Genomic DNA, 13,778 nt, shown 5'->3' on the forward strand with positions numbered 1-13,778 from the left:
CAATAATTGATACTGCAATTAAAAAATATTATATTCAGAATCAGAGTGGAAAGCTTATTACTTTAATATAAAAGAGTATATAATTAGCTACAAAGGGTATTGGCATAAACATTATTCCCCTTTCAAATCTTGATTAAAAAAAATGGTTTCTTAATAACGTATTAGGGCAAAACTTGAAATTTTCTCTAACAAAAAAAGTCTTTGTTATTTTTTCTTTGTTTACCAATGGTTAACCTACCCTTTCGAAGACTCCCACTGTCAGTCCGAACTTCTTTGACCCTTGGATGCATCAGAGGAGACATTGGCATCATGGGAAGATGCCCCTGTACATTTCCTCCACTTCCTGTTTCAAAATTGTTTGGGAATATAACCTGGAGAAAACAAAACCCCTCTGCTTTACATACAGATAAACCCACTGATCAAAACATAACAGAAAAGGTAAGAAAAAGTCTTAACTTTTTTACTGTTTTCCCTTTCTTTCTCTCAACACAAAATATACCAACTTGTATAAAGTGCTCAATAGTTAATATTAAGTTATGTAAAGAGTTCATCTTACTTAACTTTATATCTATTTAAGATTACTGACCACTGGAAGTAAACCTATGAGGTGGGCACTACTGTTCTTCACTTAGGGACTGAAAAAATTGAGGCTCAAAATGTGAAATTTGCCTAAGGACAAACTACTGCTAGGTATTAGAGAAATGGCTTCAACTCAAATCCTTTTCCTTCAAGGTCATAGTTTTTTTCATTTCCCAGTGGATCCTATAATGGAAAAATTGATGAATACTGAAGACTGTCCAATTAACCACAGTCTGCTATAAAGACAACAGAAGCATGGAAGAGAGTATTTAAGAAATCATTTTCTTTTCAATTCTTCCTAGATTTAAATAGTTCTTTCAGTAGTTTGAGATTAGAGAAAAATTCAAGATGGTTGATTGAAGTAAAAGTAGACAGAAAAAAGCAAAGAAGGATGTAGACAGGAGTCAAAAAATAACACAGAGATGGAGGGAGAAAACTCAATTTCTCATGATACTAAACTGTTAAATGTGTAATTTGAGTGTATTAGGCAGAAGCTTTTGACCTTTTTATTCTAAATACTACTAATGAAAAATGTTTAATTCTTTATGAAATTCTTTATTTGAAAAATTTTAAATGATGAGATTAATGATTTCTTAGTTCTGATACCAAAAGTAAGAACGGATAAATTGGACATCATTAAAATTAAAATCTTTTGTTTTTTAAAGGACATCATCAGGAAAGTAAAAAGACAACCCACAGAAAGGTTTTACCAATCATATACTGGATAAAGGAGTATATCTAAAATATGTAAAGAACTCCTATAACTCAATATTAAAAAGACAACCCAAATAAACAATGGGCAAAGGATCTGAACATATATTTCTCCAAAGACGATACACAAATGGCCAATAAGCACTTGAATCAATGTTGAACAACATTAGCCATCAGGGAATGCAAATAAAACCACAATGAGGTAATAATTCATGCCTACTACGATCGCTAGAAATCAAGAAGACAGATAATAAGCACTGGAGAGGATGTGGAGATATTGGAATCTTTATACACTGATGGTGGGAATGTTAAATGGTGCAGCCACTTTGGAAAACAGTCTGACAGTTCCAGCCATTCTACTCCTAGCCATATACTCAAGAAAAATGAAAACGTATGTCCATACAAATACTTGTCCATGTATGTTCATAGCAGCATTATCCATAGTCAAAACGTGAAAACACCACCAATTTATCCACTGATAAATGAATAAACAAAGCGGGGTGTGTGTGTGTGTATATATATACATATTTTCATGCAATGGAATATTATTAAGCCATAAAAAGGAATGAAGTGCTGATACATATAACAACATGGATGAACCTTGAAAATCACTATATTAATAAAAGAAGCCAGTTACAAAGGACCACATATTATATGATTTGCATGAAACGTCCTGAATAGGGAAATCAATAGAGACAGAAGATAGATCACTGGTTACCTAGGGTTAGGAAGATGACAGGGATGGGTGGGTGGGTTGGGTGCAGTAGCAGGGAAGTGATAAAGTTTTTCTTGTTGAGGTGGTATGTTTCAAAGTTGATTGTGGTGATGACTTCACATATCTATGAATACACTAAAAAACACTGAATTATATACTTATAGGTGAACAGTATGGGATCCTGTCTCAATGAAGAGATTTCATAAAATGATGGGATTATTAGCTTTGCCCTAACTCACTTCTTCACAGGTAGGAACTCTGTTTGCAGAAGCCTGGAGAGCCTCCCACAGCGCAGAATCATGACTCCATGCTAAACTCTCCAAAATCTGTTCTTCGATGCTGTTCAGGTGTTTCACCATGTCTCTGGAAAGTCCCTCCTCTGAGCGGATTACCACTTCAATAACCTGGGGAAGAGTAAACAGAAAAAGTAATATAGTCTCAGGCTTACATGTATGGCTAGCTCTGGTCTTATTAATGACATAGAACCAAGAAAATTTTGAACCATAATTCTGTGGCTTATTAATATATTTTAATTTATAAAGAAGTTTTAAAGCTCTTCAAAATACTTTCACATACATTTCTGGTTTTCATGTTTTATTCTGTATATGGAAAACTGAAGCAATGATAGGTAAAACTGGTCTAAAGTCCAACAGTAGAAGTCAGGTCTTGGGTTTCCAGGCCAGTGCTATTTTGAATTCAATTTCCTTTCTCAGACTATTCTTCCCAACAGCTCAGAAGAAGAAAATGAATAACATATATAAAAGGAACTTTGCCTATATACACTATAGTTACATTTTAATAAGGATGCTTCTCTGGTGGCTTACACGGTAAAGAATCCACCTGCAATGTGGGAGACCTGGGTTCGATCCCTGGGTAGGGAAGATTCTCGGGAGAAGGAAATAGCAACCCACTTCAGTATTCTTGCCTGAGAATTCCGTGGACAGAGGAGCCTGGCGGCTATAGTCCATGGGGTCGCAAAGAGTTGGACATGACTGAGCAACTAACTTTCACTTTCAATAAGAATAAACATCTAGAGCAAACTCTGTAAGCATACATACAAAAATATTAACAGTGATTATCATTTATATTAGGATTATAATGTATGATTTTAATATTTACAATTGTATATACTTTTCATTTTTCTTCAGGGAGTATTATTTATGATTAAAAAACAAATGTATATAACTTCTAGAATGAAAAAAAGGGTATTACAAATAAAAATGAATTTCTATTAGGTGAGGGCAAAAACTAAACTTTTTCCTTAAATAAAACTGCATATATTTCCTAATGGAAAAATCTGAAATACTCACATAAACATTAAATATAGAAAAGCAATTTTCCCCAGAAAAGTAAAAAGAAGTTAAATTCCACATAGTCAACAATTCAAATGGGTAAGCTTTTCAGTGACCTGCATTTCTACAACATTAGGCTTGCTTGCTTATCTATCTGTATCTATCTATCTACCCCACACAGCATGCAGGATCTTAGTTCCTCGACCAGGGGTAAAACCCATGCCCCCTGCAGTAGAAGCACAATCTTAACCACTGGACCGGACCCTCAGGGAAGTCCCAAACTAACTTCTCCATAATCAGTAGTTTGAAAGTAACACAGGTGACGAAATATTAACTAAACCATGACAACAAGTATAATAATAGCATCAATCTTAAATTCAGAAATCAGGTAATACTAAGTGTTACTGTAGTTTGTGCCCTCTGTAGTTTAGAAGAAAAAGGTTTCAGCAGAAAAAAAGGGGAAGTAAGATTTATCCACAATGAATTAGCTCAAATTTGGGGAGGGAGTGTGATTAATTTTAGGTTTTTCTTTCTTCTAGGAGAAAGTTTCTCTTCTTCATCATGCCTCTATTTAACAGGATTATGATTTTTCATTCATAATACAGAAAACTCAAAATTAAGTACTTAGTTCCTGGCCATACTTGCAATTCAGTGATGTCTGAAGCTGTGAGATTGGCTTAGTTTATTGTTAGTCTCTCTCCCTCTCCTCTTTGTCCTTGATTCCACCCCAAAAGCATTATGTTTTCAGAATACTTCTGGAAATATTATCCAGACATCACTACAGTTCACTTCTTCATCACTGATACAAACAGAATGTTTATGTGAGGCAAAGCATTAACAAAACTTTGTTCTCATCTCACCTTATAAAAATAAAATGGTCGCAGATTAAGAACCTCAATAATCCAGGGAAAAGTACGAGGTGAGCTGTAGGCAAAGAGCACAATTTCCAAACAACAGGCCATCAAGGAGTGATGAAATATATCTTGCTCTAAAAGAACCTTGGGGAAGAGAAAGACCACAATTTAATAAATTTCTCAGGATTTTAGCCTCTGCCATTATATAAAGAGGACTACAGAAAAAAGAAAAAATAACTTAGAAAAGTTATAAATCATATTATTACTTATCTAAGAGCATATTACATTATACTCGATTAATACAGATAAAACTTCAAATTCTTAAACTGATAAAGAGTTTTCTTGTAAGATATAATCTTGGTCAGTGGTAGATGTTAAATGTAAATGAGGCATAAACAACAATCTACTTTGAAACTGGAGCAAATAATAATTAATATTCCCACGAAGAGACAAGCGTAAGAATTGGCTCCTTTATTTAAATGAGTTTTGTGTCACCTGTTTTCTTGACATGAGGGCAGTATTTATTAATCAAACATTAAAATCAAAGGTATAGTATATCACAGCTAAGACTTTTTAGAAGTTCAGAAAAAGAAACATTTTACTAAGAAGATAAAGTCCTGTTTTACCACTGAGTTTAAAATTTAACATAAGTTTTCAGTTTTATAAATAGTATTTTTGTCATCCTTCTTAAAAATACCACTCCAAATCAACAAAGAGAATAAGAAATAGAAAACACCTAGGATAAAACAAGGAGTTACCTATAACCACAAACTGTATATGTAAACTGAAGATGGATGAAAGAATGACAAATTACCCAGCAGAAAGCAGGATGGTCAAACATAAGGGCCTGACTAGAGACACTTAAGTGAATTTGCTCCATACAACCTGAGAAAAACACAGCAACTGAAGGCACAGGCAGAATAGAAAGTAGAGGTTATTAGGCAATGGCTGACATGGATGGGTGATCTGCAAGTTTATAGATTTAACAGAACTCTTCAGGTTCCCATACAACATCCACTCTAAGGAATCAGATGACAGGCCTCTAGTCTAGAGAATTAGTCTCTACAAAAACTGAACTAGAGAGAATCAAAGCTCAGAACACCAGGTATAGAAGAGACTGTGGTTTTAGGTGAAAGCCTGCAGACTGAATTTGAGACCAACTTTCCCTTCTGTGCTCTGCTCCATAACACCAATAGCCAGGCAAGAGATTAGCAGATACTTCTCTAGACAAGTCAAAATACTCCAGATAAGTTTTAAAGACACCAACAGTTGAGGGTCCCTATATTACATGATTACTCGAGGCTTCTGGACTTTTATTCTCACTCTTGCACACAGAGTTTTGACCCAAACTGTTTTATCAACATAAGGGTTTATTAATGTCTCATTTTTAGTGACTCATTCAAAAAGCAGACATTTGAAGAATGCCTCCAATTGAAAGACAAGGGTATAATCTAACATTTGAGGAATAATCCAACATTCAAGGAAAGACTCCCACACTGAGATTCCAGAAAGTAAAAACAGGTCACGTACTAATACAAAGAATTAAAATGCCCCTGGACTTCTAATTAGCAATCCTGGGATCTAGAAGATAATGGAGCAATGCCTTCAAAATCAGAAAAGAAAATGATTGTCAATCTAGAATCCTATATACAGACAACTATTAATCAAGTATGAGTTTAAAATAACACATTCATGCAGTTTTAAAAAAGAAATTTAAAGCAAGGTAAGGTTTCCACACTTGAGCCAATAAAATGTTTATAACAGTGGATTGTGAAATTATGTATGTATAGTGTAATACCTAGAGTAACCACTAAAAAAAATTTAATACAAAGGTATACACTCTAAAAATGCTCAAAGTAATCCATGGGATGGTAAGAAAAAGAAAACAAACAAAAAAACAAAACAGAAAACAAAAAATAAAATAGTAGACTTATGCCCTTAACATAGTAACAATTAAATGTAAGTTAATATCTATTAAAAGAAAGAGCCTGTACAGTATACAGAACAACGTGACTCAACTATACACTGCCTACAAGAAACTAATTTCAAAGGATGATACAGGTAGAATGAAAGTAAAAGAGTAGAAAAAGATATATAGGCATACCAGGTTCTAGACCACTGCAATAAATATGCAATAAAGCAAATACCACAGTAACGTGAGTCACATAAATTATTTGGTTTCCCAATGCATATAAAAGCTATGTTTACACTATACCATAGTCTATTAAGTGTACAACAGCATCATGTCTAAAAAAAAAATTTTTAATACTTATTACTAAAAAATGTTATCACCTGAGGCTTCAATGAATTATAATCTTCTTGCAATAAAACATCAAAGATCACTAATCACAGATCACCATAATAAATACAATAATAATGAAAAAGTTTGCAATACTGTAAGACTCTGATGCTGGGAGGGATTGGGGGCAGGAGGAGAAGGGGACGACAGAGGATGAGATGGCTGGATGGCATCACTGACTCAATGGACCTGAGTCTGAGTGAACTCCGGGAGTTGGTGATGGACAGGGAGGCCTGGTGTGCTGCGATTCATGGGGTTGCAGAGTCGGACACGACTGAGCAACTGAACTGAACTGAAGAATTAGCAAAATGTGACACAGAGAAATGAAGTGAGAAAATGCTATTAGAAAAAGAGCACCAACAAGCTTGACACAGTGTTGTTGCAAACTTTTACTAAAAACTCACTGTCTGTGAAGCACAAAAAAAGTGAAGCACAATAAAACTACATACGCTTGCATCATACAAACATTAACCAAAACAAAGCAGGAGTGGCTATATATAAACATCAGCCAGATGCTTTCAGAACAAAGACAATTACCAGACTCAGAGAGGGATATTCTGTCATAATAAAATGATTAATTCACCAAGAAGACAGTAACCTCAATGTCTACACATCAAACAGCAGAGATTCAAAATATATGAATTAAAAAAAATCTAACAGAACTGGAAGAAGAAATAGATAAATTTAGTTTCATTTAGAAACTTCAATACCCTTATCTCCTCTCACTAACTGACAGAACTAGACCAAGAATTAGCAAGGATATAGAAGAATTTAACAATACCATTAACCAAAAAGACAGAACTGACATTTATAGAACACTTCACCCAAATACAGCACACATTCTGTTTAAGAGCCCAGAACATTCACCAAGATAAACCATTCCTGCATCATAAAATAAACCAACAAATATAAACAAAATGAACTCACAGAGTATTATAAAAGTATAGATACGGAAAACAAATTAGTGGCTAAAGCAAGCGAATGTCACTTAAAAAGGGGCAACATGAGGGAGATCTTTATGACGCCAGAACAATTTTGTATCTTTATTTCGGTGGTGGTTACCTCATCTACACATGTGATACAGTGGTAAAGGGAGCAACATACATTGTTCCAGTGTCAATTTCCTGGTCTTGATATCATACTACATAAAATGTAACCACTGGGGACAAATGAATACATGAGATCCTTTGTACTACTTTGGCAACTTTCTGTGAATTTATAATTATTTCAAAATAAAAAGCTGAAAATTTATTTCTTTCTTAGGAGGTTATGGGAGCCTATGCTCCATCAAATATCAGTAAATTGTGAAAAATAAAAACATGGAATCCAGTAAAAATGGGGAACCAACACAGAAGAAAGCTTCCAGGGTGCAAACCCAAAGAAATTTTAACAGTTAAAGCAGCACCCTCAAACATCAACTTGTTCTTACTGGAAATTAAGGTAAGAAGACTCCAAAAGTGACAAAGAGAGTGGAGGAGGAGGAAACAAAGATCATATGCTAGGATTGACTTTTTAGAAAAATTTCTTTACTGAACTATTGGAGAGAGGGATCCAACTTAATCAAACGTCCAAAGAAAATGGAGCAATTAAAAAAAAAAAAGCTGCTAACATTTTATTCCTTAAAAATCCCTGAGAGGTATGGCCACATATTTATCACTTGGATTAATAGTTGCAGGGGGTGGGAAGGTTTCAACATTAGTTAACTAGGAATGAAGGACAAACAACAGACCTGAAGGGGAAAGATGATGACGACGTACCAAAAACAAATTTTACATGTTCCACATTTCCGCCAAGAGGTGGCTAGTACTGGGTGTGCCAAAGACAATGGAGGCCAATTAATATGTCATTATGGCTAAGTGTGCCATTAACTGCTGACCATGAACCACCTACAATGAACTACAGAGCCTCTCAACACACAGCTTCCAGGCTTAGGATTTATGGAACTTGCCAGCGGCTGGTAGAGTGAATTTACTTACTGACATGTCCATTCCATGAAGTCTTCGTGTTTCCTGCACCATTACAGTCTCTAGTATTTTATAATACAAAATTTCTGCAAGCTTTAGTCTGTTTACAGCAAAGTCTATGAGGGAAATAAAAAGAAAACATGCTAAAATGAAATGTAGCTATTAATAACTAAAGAACAAAATTTACATAAACTTAAATCTGATATATTAAAAGCTACAGGGAAGGAAAAACTTGGATTTCTATTTTTCTTGGGACAGTCTACTTTCAATGCTGTATCAATTTCAGTTTTATCTCCTTACCTATGTGAGATCCTGGCTGTTCATCTGTTGATTGAGTATAGTGTTGGCAGAAAGTCTCTCCTATTCCTTTCACTATTTTCATAATATTTTCCATAGGATTACGCATACAAGACCTATAAAACACAAAAGGAACCTAATGACCAGGAAAAAAAAACCAGACTACTAACATGTCTTCTTTCAAGAATTAGGATTTTAGTGACCAAAGTCCTACTTTAAGTTGTACCTGGATACATAAACATAGGATATTTCAAACTAGTCTACAGCCTTTAAATATAATTATTTGGCATAGTTTTAGAATTTCAACATTAGTGGAGTCTATGTCTTCTATATTATGCTTTTATTTATATGAAATTCTAGAAAGGCAAAACTATAAGGACAGAAAACGTATCAGTGGTTTCCAAAAGCTGGGGATGGTGTAGGGATTGAATATAAAGGGGCATAAATTTGGGGGGACTGTTCTATGTCTTAATCATCATGGTGACGATACAATTGTATGCATTTGTCAAATCTCATGCAACTGTACAGTAAAAAAGATGACTCTCATATATAAATTATACTTCAAGTGAAGTGAAGGGAAAGTCGCTCAGTCATGTCTGACTCTTTGACACCCCATGGACTATAGTCCATAGAATTCTCCAGGCCAGAATACTGGAGTGGGTAGCCTTTCCCTTCTCCAGGGGATCTTCCCAACCCAGGGATCAAACCCAGATCTCTCGCACTGCAGGCAGATTCTTTACCAGCTGAGCCACAAGGGAAGCCCAATGATACTGGGGTGGGTAGTCTATCCCGTATCTAGCGGATCTTCCCAACCCAGGAATCCAACCGGGGTCTCCTGCATCGCAGGTGGATTTTTTACCAACTGAGCTATACTTCAATAAACCTGATTTAAAAGACTAGATGATGGGCAGTGTTAAGGTATATATTGTGATGTAAAAATAAATTGCATATAATTTTTACCAAAATCAAAAGAATAACACGTTTAAAAAAATGTAGCATCAAAAAGGAAGATATCTGGCCAGAAGCAATTAATGCTGGTACTTTTGTATTATTGTATTAACTCTGTTACCACAGAACACAGGTTTTGATTCAGAAACGTCAAGTCCAAGTCTATGAGAAAGAACGTGACTTGCCGAAAGCCAAAAAGTACAGGGCTCAGAATTCCCAATCCCATACTCAAATGGACCAGCTTCATGTGTAGAAAGGCAGGTAGCATAGGTGGCAAAACACTTTGTTCTTATTGAGTTTCTCTAATGCAAAGCTGTACTTCTTGACTTATATTTTCTTCAAACTAGGCTGCCTTTTTTATTTCATTATGTGGTAAAACAAATAATAAACTCACTCTCTTTTTAACTGTACAGTTTGTTAGCTATGTACACATTACTGTACAGTAGATCTCTAGAACTCTTGTAGGCAATGATGCAATGAACTTGGGTGTGCAAATATCTCTTTGAGATCCTGTTTTCACCTCTTTGGAAAATATACCCAAAAGTGGGATTGCCAGGTCATAAAAATTCTATTTTTAATTATTTGCGAAATCTCCATATTATTTTCCATACCAGCTACACCATTTACAATTCCAGCAACAGAACACCAGTTCTAATACTCATCAACACTTGTTATTTTCTGTTTTTTTGATGGTGGTCTTTCTAATGGGTATGAGGTGATATCTCACTGTGGTTTTCATTTGCATTTATCTGATGATTAATGACATTGAGAATTTTCTTCTTATGCTTTTTGGCCATTTGTATGTCTTCTTTGGAGAAACGTCAAGTCTTTTGCCCTCTTTTAAAATGAAGTGTTTTTCACTTTTTTTTTTGAGTTGTAGTCCTTTATATATGCTGGCTATTAACTTTTCTGATATACAGTTTGCAATTGTTTTCTCCTATTCTAGTATAGGGCTTCCCTGGTGGCCCAGAATGGTAAAGAATCTGTCCTCAAAGTGGGACACCTGGGTTTGATCCCTGGGTCAGATTCCCTAGAGAAGGAAATGGCAACCCACTCCGGTATTCTTGCCTGAAGATTTTCACAGAGGAGCCTGGGGGGCTAGACACGACTAAGAAACTAACATTTTCATTTTTTAATGGAGTAAGGCTTCCCAGGTGGCTCAGTGGTAAAGAATATGACTGTCAATGGAGGAGCCACAGGAGACATGGGTTGGATCCCTAAGTTGGGAAGATCCCCTGGAAAAAGAAATGGCAACCCACTCCATTATTCTTGCTGGGATGATCCCATAGACATAGGAGCCTAGCAGGCTATAGTCCTTGGTGTCACAAAGAGTCAGACATGATTCAGCATGCAGAAGCAAGCAAGCATGCCAGTATGCTGCCTTTCATCCTATTATTTCCAATGCATACAGAAATATTTAAGTATGATGTAGTCCCATTTCTCTATTTTTGCTTGTTACCTGAACTTTTGATGTCATATCTAAGAAATAACTGCCAATTTCAATGTTGCAAAGCTTTTCACCAATTTTTTTCTTCTAGCAGTATAGTTTCAGGTCTCATGTTTAGGTTTTTAATCCATTTTTAGTCAACTTCTGTATAAAGCATAAGACAAAATCCTGTCTTCATTTTTTTGCATGGAGATATCTCAAAGAGACCCAAGTGTACTGCAGCATTACTCACAACAGCCAAGATGTAGAAACAACCTACAGGTCCACTGATGAATGAATAAACTGTGTGTGTATATATACATACAAAATATTCTATTATTTATGCAAATAATATATAATAGATAATATTTATTTCTATATATAGAAATATATATAGAAAGGCTGTATATATATTTCTATATATATACAGCCTTAAAATCCTGTTATATACTACAACATGGATGAACCTTGAAGATGTTATACAAAGTTAATCCAGCCAAACACAAATGCTACATGATTCCACCTATAATGGGTATCTAAAGTAACTTCTGTACATGTAAATGAGTCTTTTTTCATTCTTCTGCATGTGGATATCCAGTTTTCCCTATAGTGTGGTCTTGGCACCCTTGTCAAAGATCAGTTGATGATATACATGAAGCTGCATTTTGGGATGCCAGTCTATTCCATGTCTAGTCTACATGTCTGTCTTTATAACAATATTTTACTGATTTCATTATTATAGCTTTATAATGTGTTTTTGAAATTAAGATGTGTGAGCCCTCCAGCTTTTTTCTCAAGCTTATTTTAGCTATTAGAAGTTCTTCAAAATTCCTTATGAATGTTAGATTTTTTTTTCTATAAGAAATGTCATTGGGTTTTGATAGGGATTGTCCTGATTCTGTAGGTGGCTTTGGGCAATGTGGACATTTTAACAATATTAAATCTTATAATCCATAGACATGGAATGTCTTTCCATTTATTTATTTCCAGGTTGTCTTTTGCATTCCACATTTTCTTCCTTCCTTCCTTCTCTTGTGCTTTAAAATGTTTGCACAGGGACTTCTCTGGTGGTCCAGTATTTAGAATCTGTCTTGCAGTGTTTGATCCCTAATCAGAGAACTAAGATCCCATATGCCATGGAGCAACTTAAGCCCACACCACAACTAGAGGGTCCATGTACTGCAATGCCTCAAGATCCTACATGTTGCAACTAAGTCCCAACACAGTCAAATAAATAATAAATAAGTATATTGATTTTAAAAAGTTTGCATAGTTGCTTTGCCATTTCTTTTTAACTTGTTCATGTTAAATGGACAGCTCAGTCCAGATAGATTTATTCAAATACTATGAGGGTAGATTAGATGCTATGAGTCTTCCTACTTACACTTCCATCTGTTTATCTACTGAGCTGTGGTTGAAGCTGGGGATGAATGTTCTGTCCACTTTTCTATAGACTGAGGTTTGGGGACTGTGAGTACAACACAGATGGTGCTATATAGGTTCAGCTTCTGTTGAGGACCAGGGCTTTGCTTTCTCTTCTGAGATTTAGTTAAATATCCCCATTCCAGGGTTCACTATACCTAGGTCAGGGATACCTTCCAGTTTTAAATCAGGTAGGAACCTCAGAAAATGGAAGGCCCTAAGGATTTTTCATATTTCTGCTGCTATCTTAGTGTTATAGAGGAACTTTCACCTGGGGAGGTTTCTATTTATAGGACTTTTTGCCCATCTGCCTATTCACTCCATTTGTTTCCCTCCATATCTAGAGTATTAATAAGCATTTTCAAGATCCTGTTAACAAACCCTTTTTTCCCTCACTAATGCTTCTTGGGGGTGGGGCACATTCAGTTCAGTTCAGTCACTCAGTCGTGTCCGACTCTTTGTGACCCCATGAATGGCAGCATGCCAGGCCTCCCTATCCATCACCAACTTCTGGAGCTCACTCAGACTCACGTCCATCGAATCAGTGATGCCATCCAGCCATCTCATCCTCTGTTGTCCCCTTCTCCTCCTGCCCCCAATCCCTCCCAGCATCAGAGTCTTTTCCAATGAGTCAACTCTTCGCATGAAGTGGCCAAAGTACTGGAGTTTCAGCTTTAGCATCATTCCTTCCAAAGAAATCCCAGGGCTGATCTCCTTCAGAATGGATTGGTTGGATCTCCTTGCAGTCCAAGGGACTCGCAAGAGTCTTCTCCAACACCACAGTTCAAAAGCATCAGTTCTTCGGTGCTCAGCTTTCTTCACAGTCCAACTCTCACATCCATACATGACCACAGGAAAAACCATAGCCTTGACTAGACAGACCTTTGTTGGCAAAGTAATGTCTCTGCTTTTCAATATGCTATCTAGGTTGGTCATAACTTTCCTTCCAAGGAGTAAGCGTCTTTTAATTTCATGGCTGCAGTCACCATCTGCAGTGATTTTGGAGCCCCCAAAAATAAAGTCTGACACTGTTTCCACTGTTTCCCCATCTATTTCCCATGAAGTGATGGGACCAGATGCCATGATCTTCGTTTTCTGAATGTTGAGCTTTAAGCCAAACTTTTCACTCTCCTCTTTCACTTTCATCAAGAGGTCTTTTAGTTCCTGTTCACTTTCTGCCATAAGGGTGGTGTCACCTGCATATCTGAGGTTACTAATATTTCTCTCAGCAATCTTGATTCCAGCTTGTGCTTCTTTCAGCCCAGAGTTTC

General features: G+C 36.0%; 1 protein-coding gene across 2 annotated transcripts in view; it reads right to left on the reverse strand.

Moving 5' to 3' along the window:
* The window catches only part of RBL1 (RB transcriptional corepressor like 1), a 61,671-nt gene that overhangs the window by 29,488 nt on the left and 18,405 nt on the right, over positions 1-13,778 (reverse strand). For both annotated transcript variants that reach the window (XM_018057832.1, XM_018057831.1), the window contains exons 10-14: positions 8,715-8,827; positions 8,427-8,530; positions 4,158-4,295; positions 2,245-2,409; positions 239-371 (exon numbers count right to left, since the gene is read on the reverse strand). In XM_018057832.1, coding sequence (XP_017913321.1) covers positions 239-371; positions 2,245-2,409; positions 4,158-4,295; positions 8,427-8,530; positions 8,715-8,827 — 653 coding nt within the window. The remainder of the gene's footprint in view (positions 1-238; positions 372-2,244; positions 2,410-4,157; positions 4,296-8,426; positions 8,531-8,714; positions 8,828-13,778) is intronic.

This window comes from Capra hircus, chromosome 13 (genome assembly GCF_001704415.2).
Source record: "Capra hircus breed San Clemente chromosome 13, ASM170441v1, whole genome shotgun sequence".
NCBI lineage: Eukaryota > Metazoa > Chordata > Mammalia > Artiodactyla > Bovidae > Capra > Capra hircus.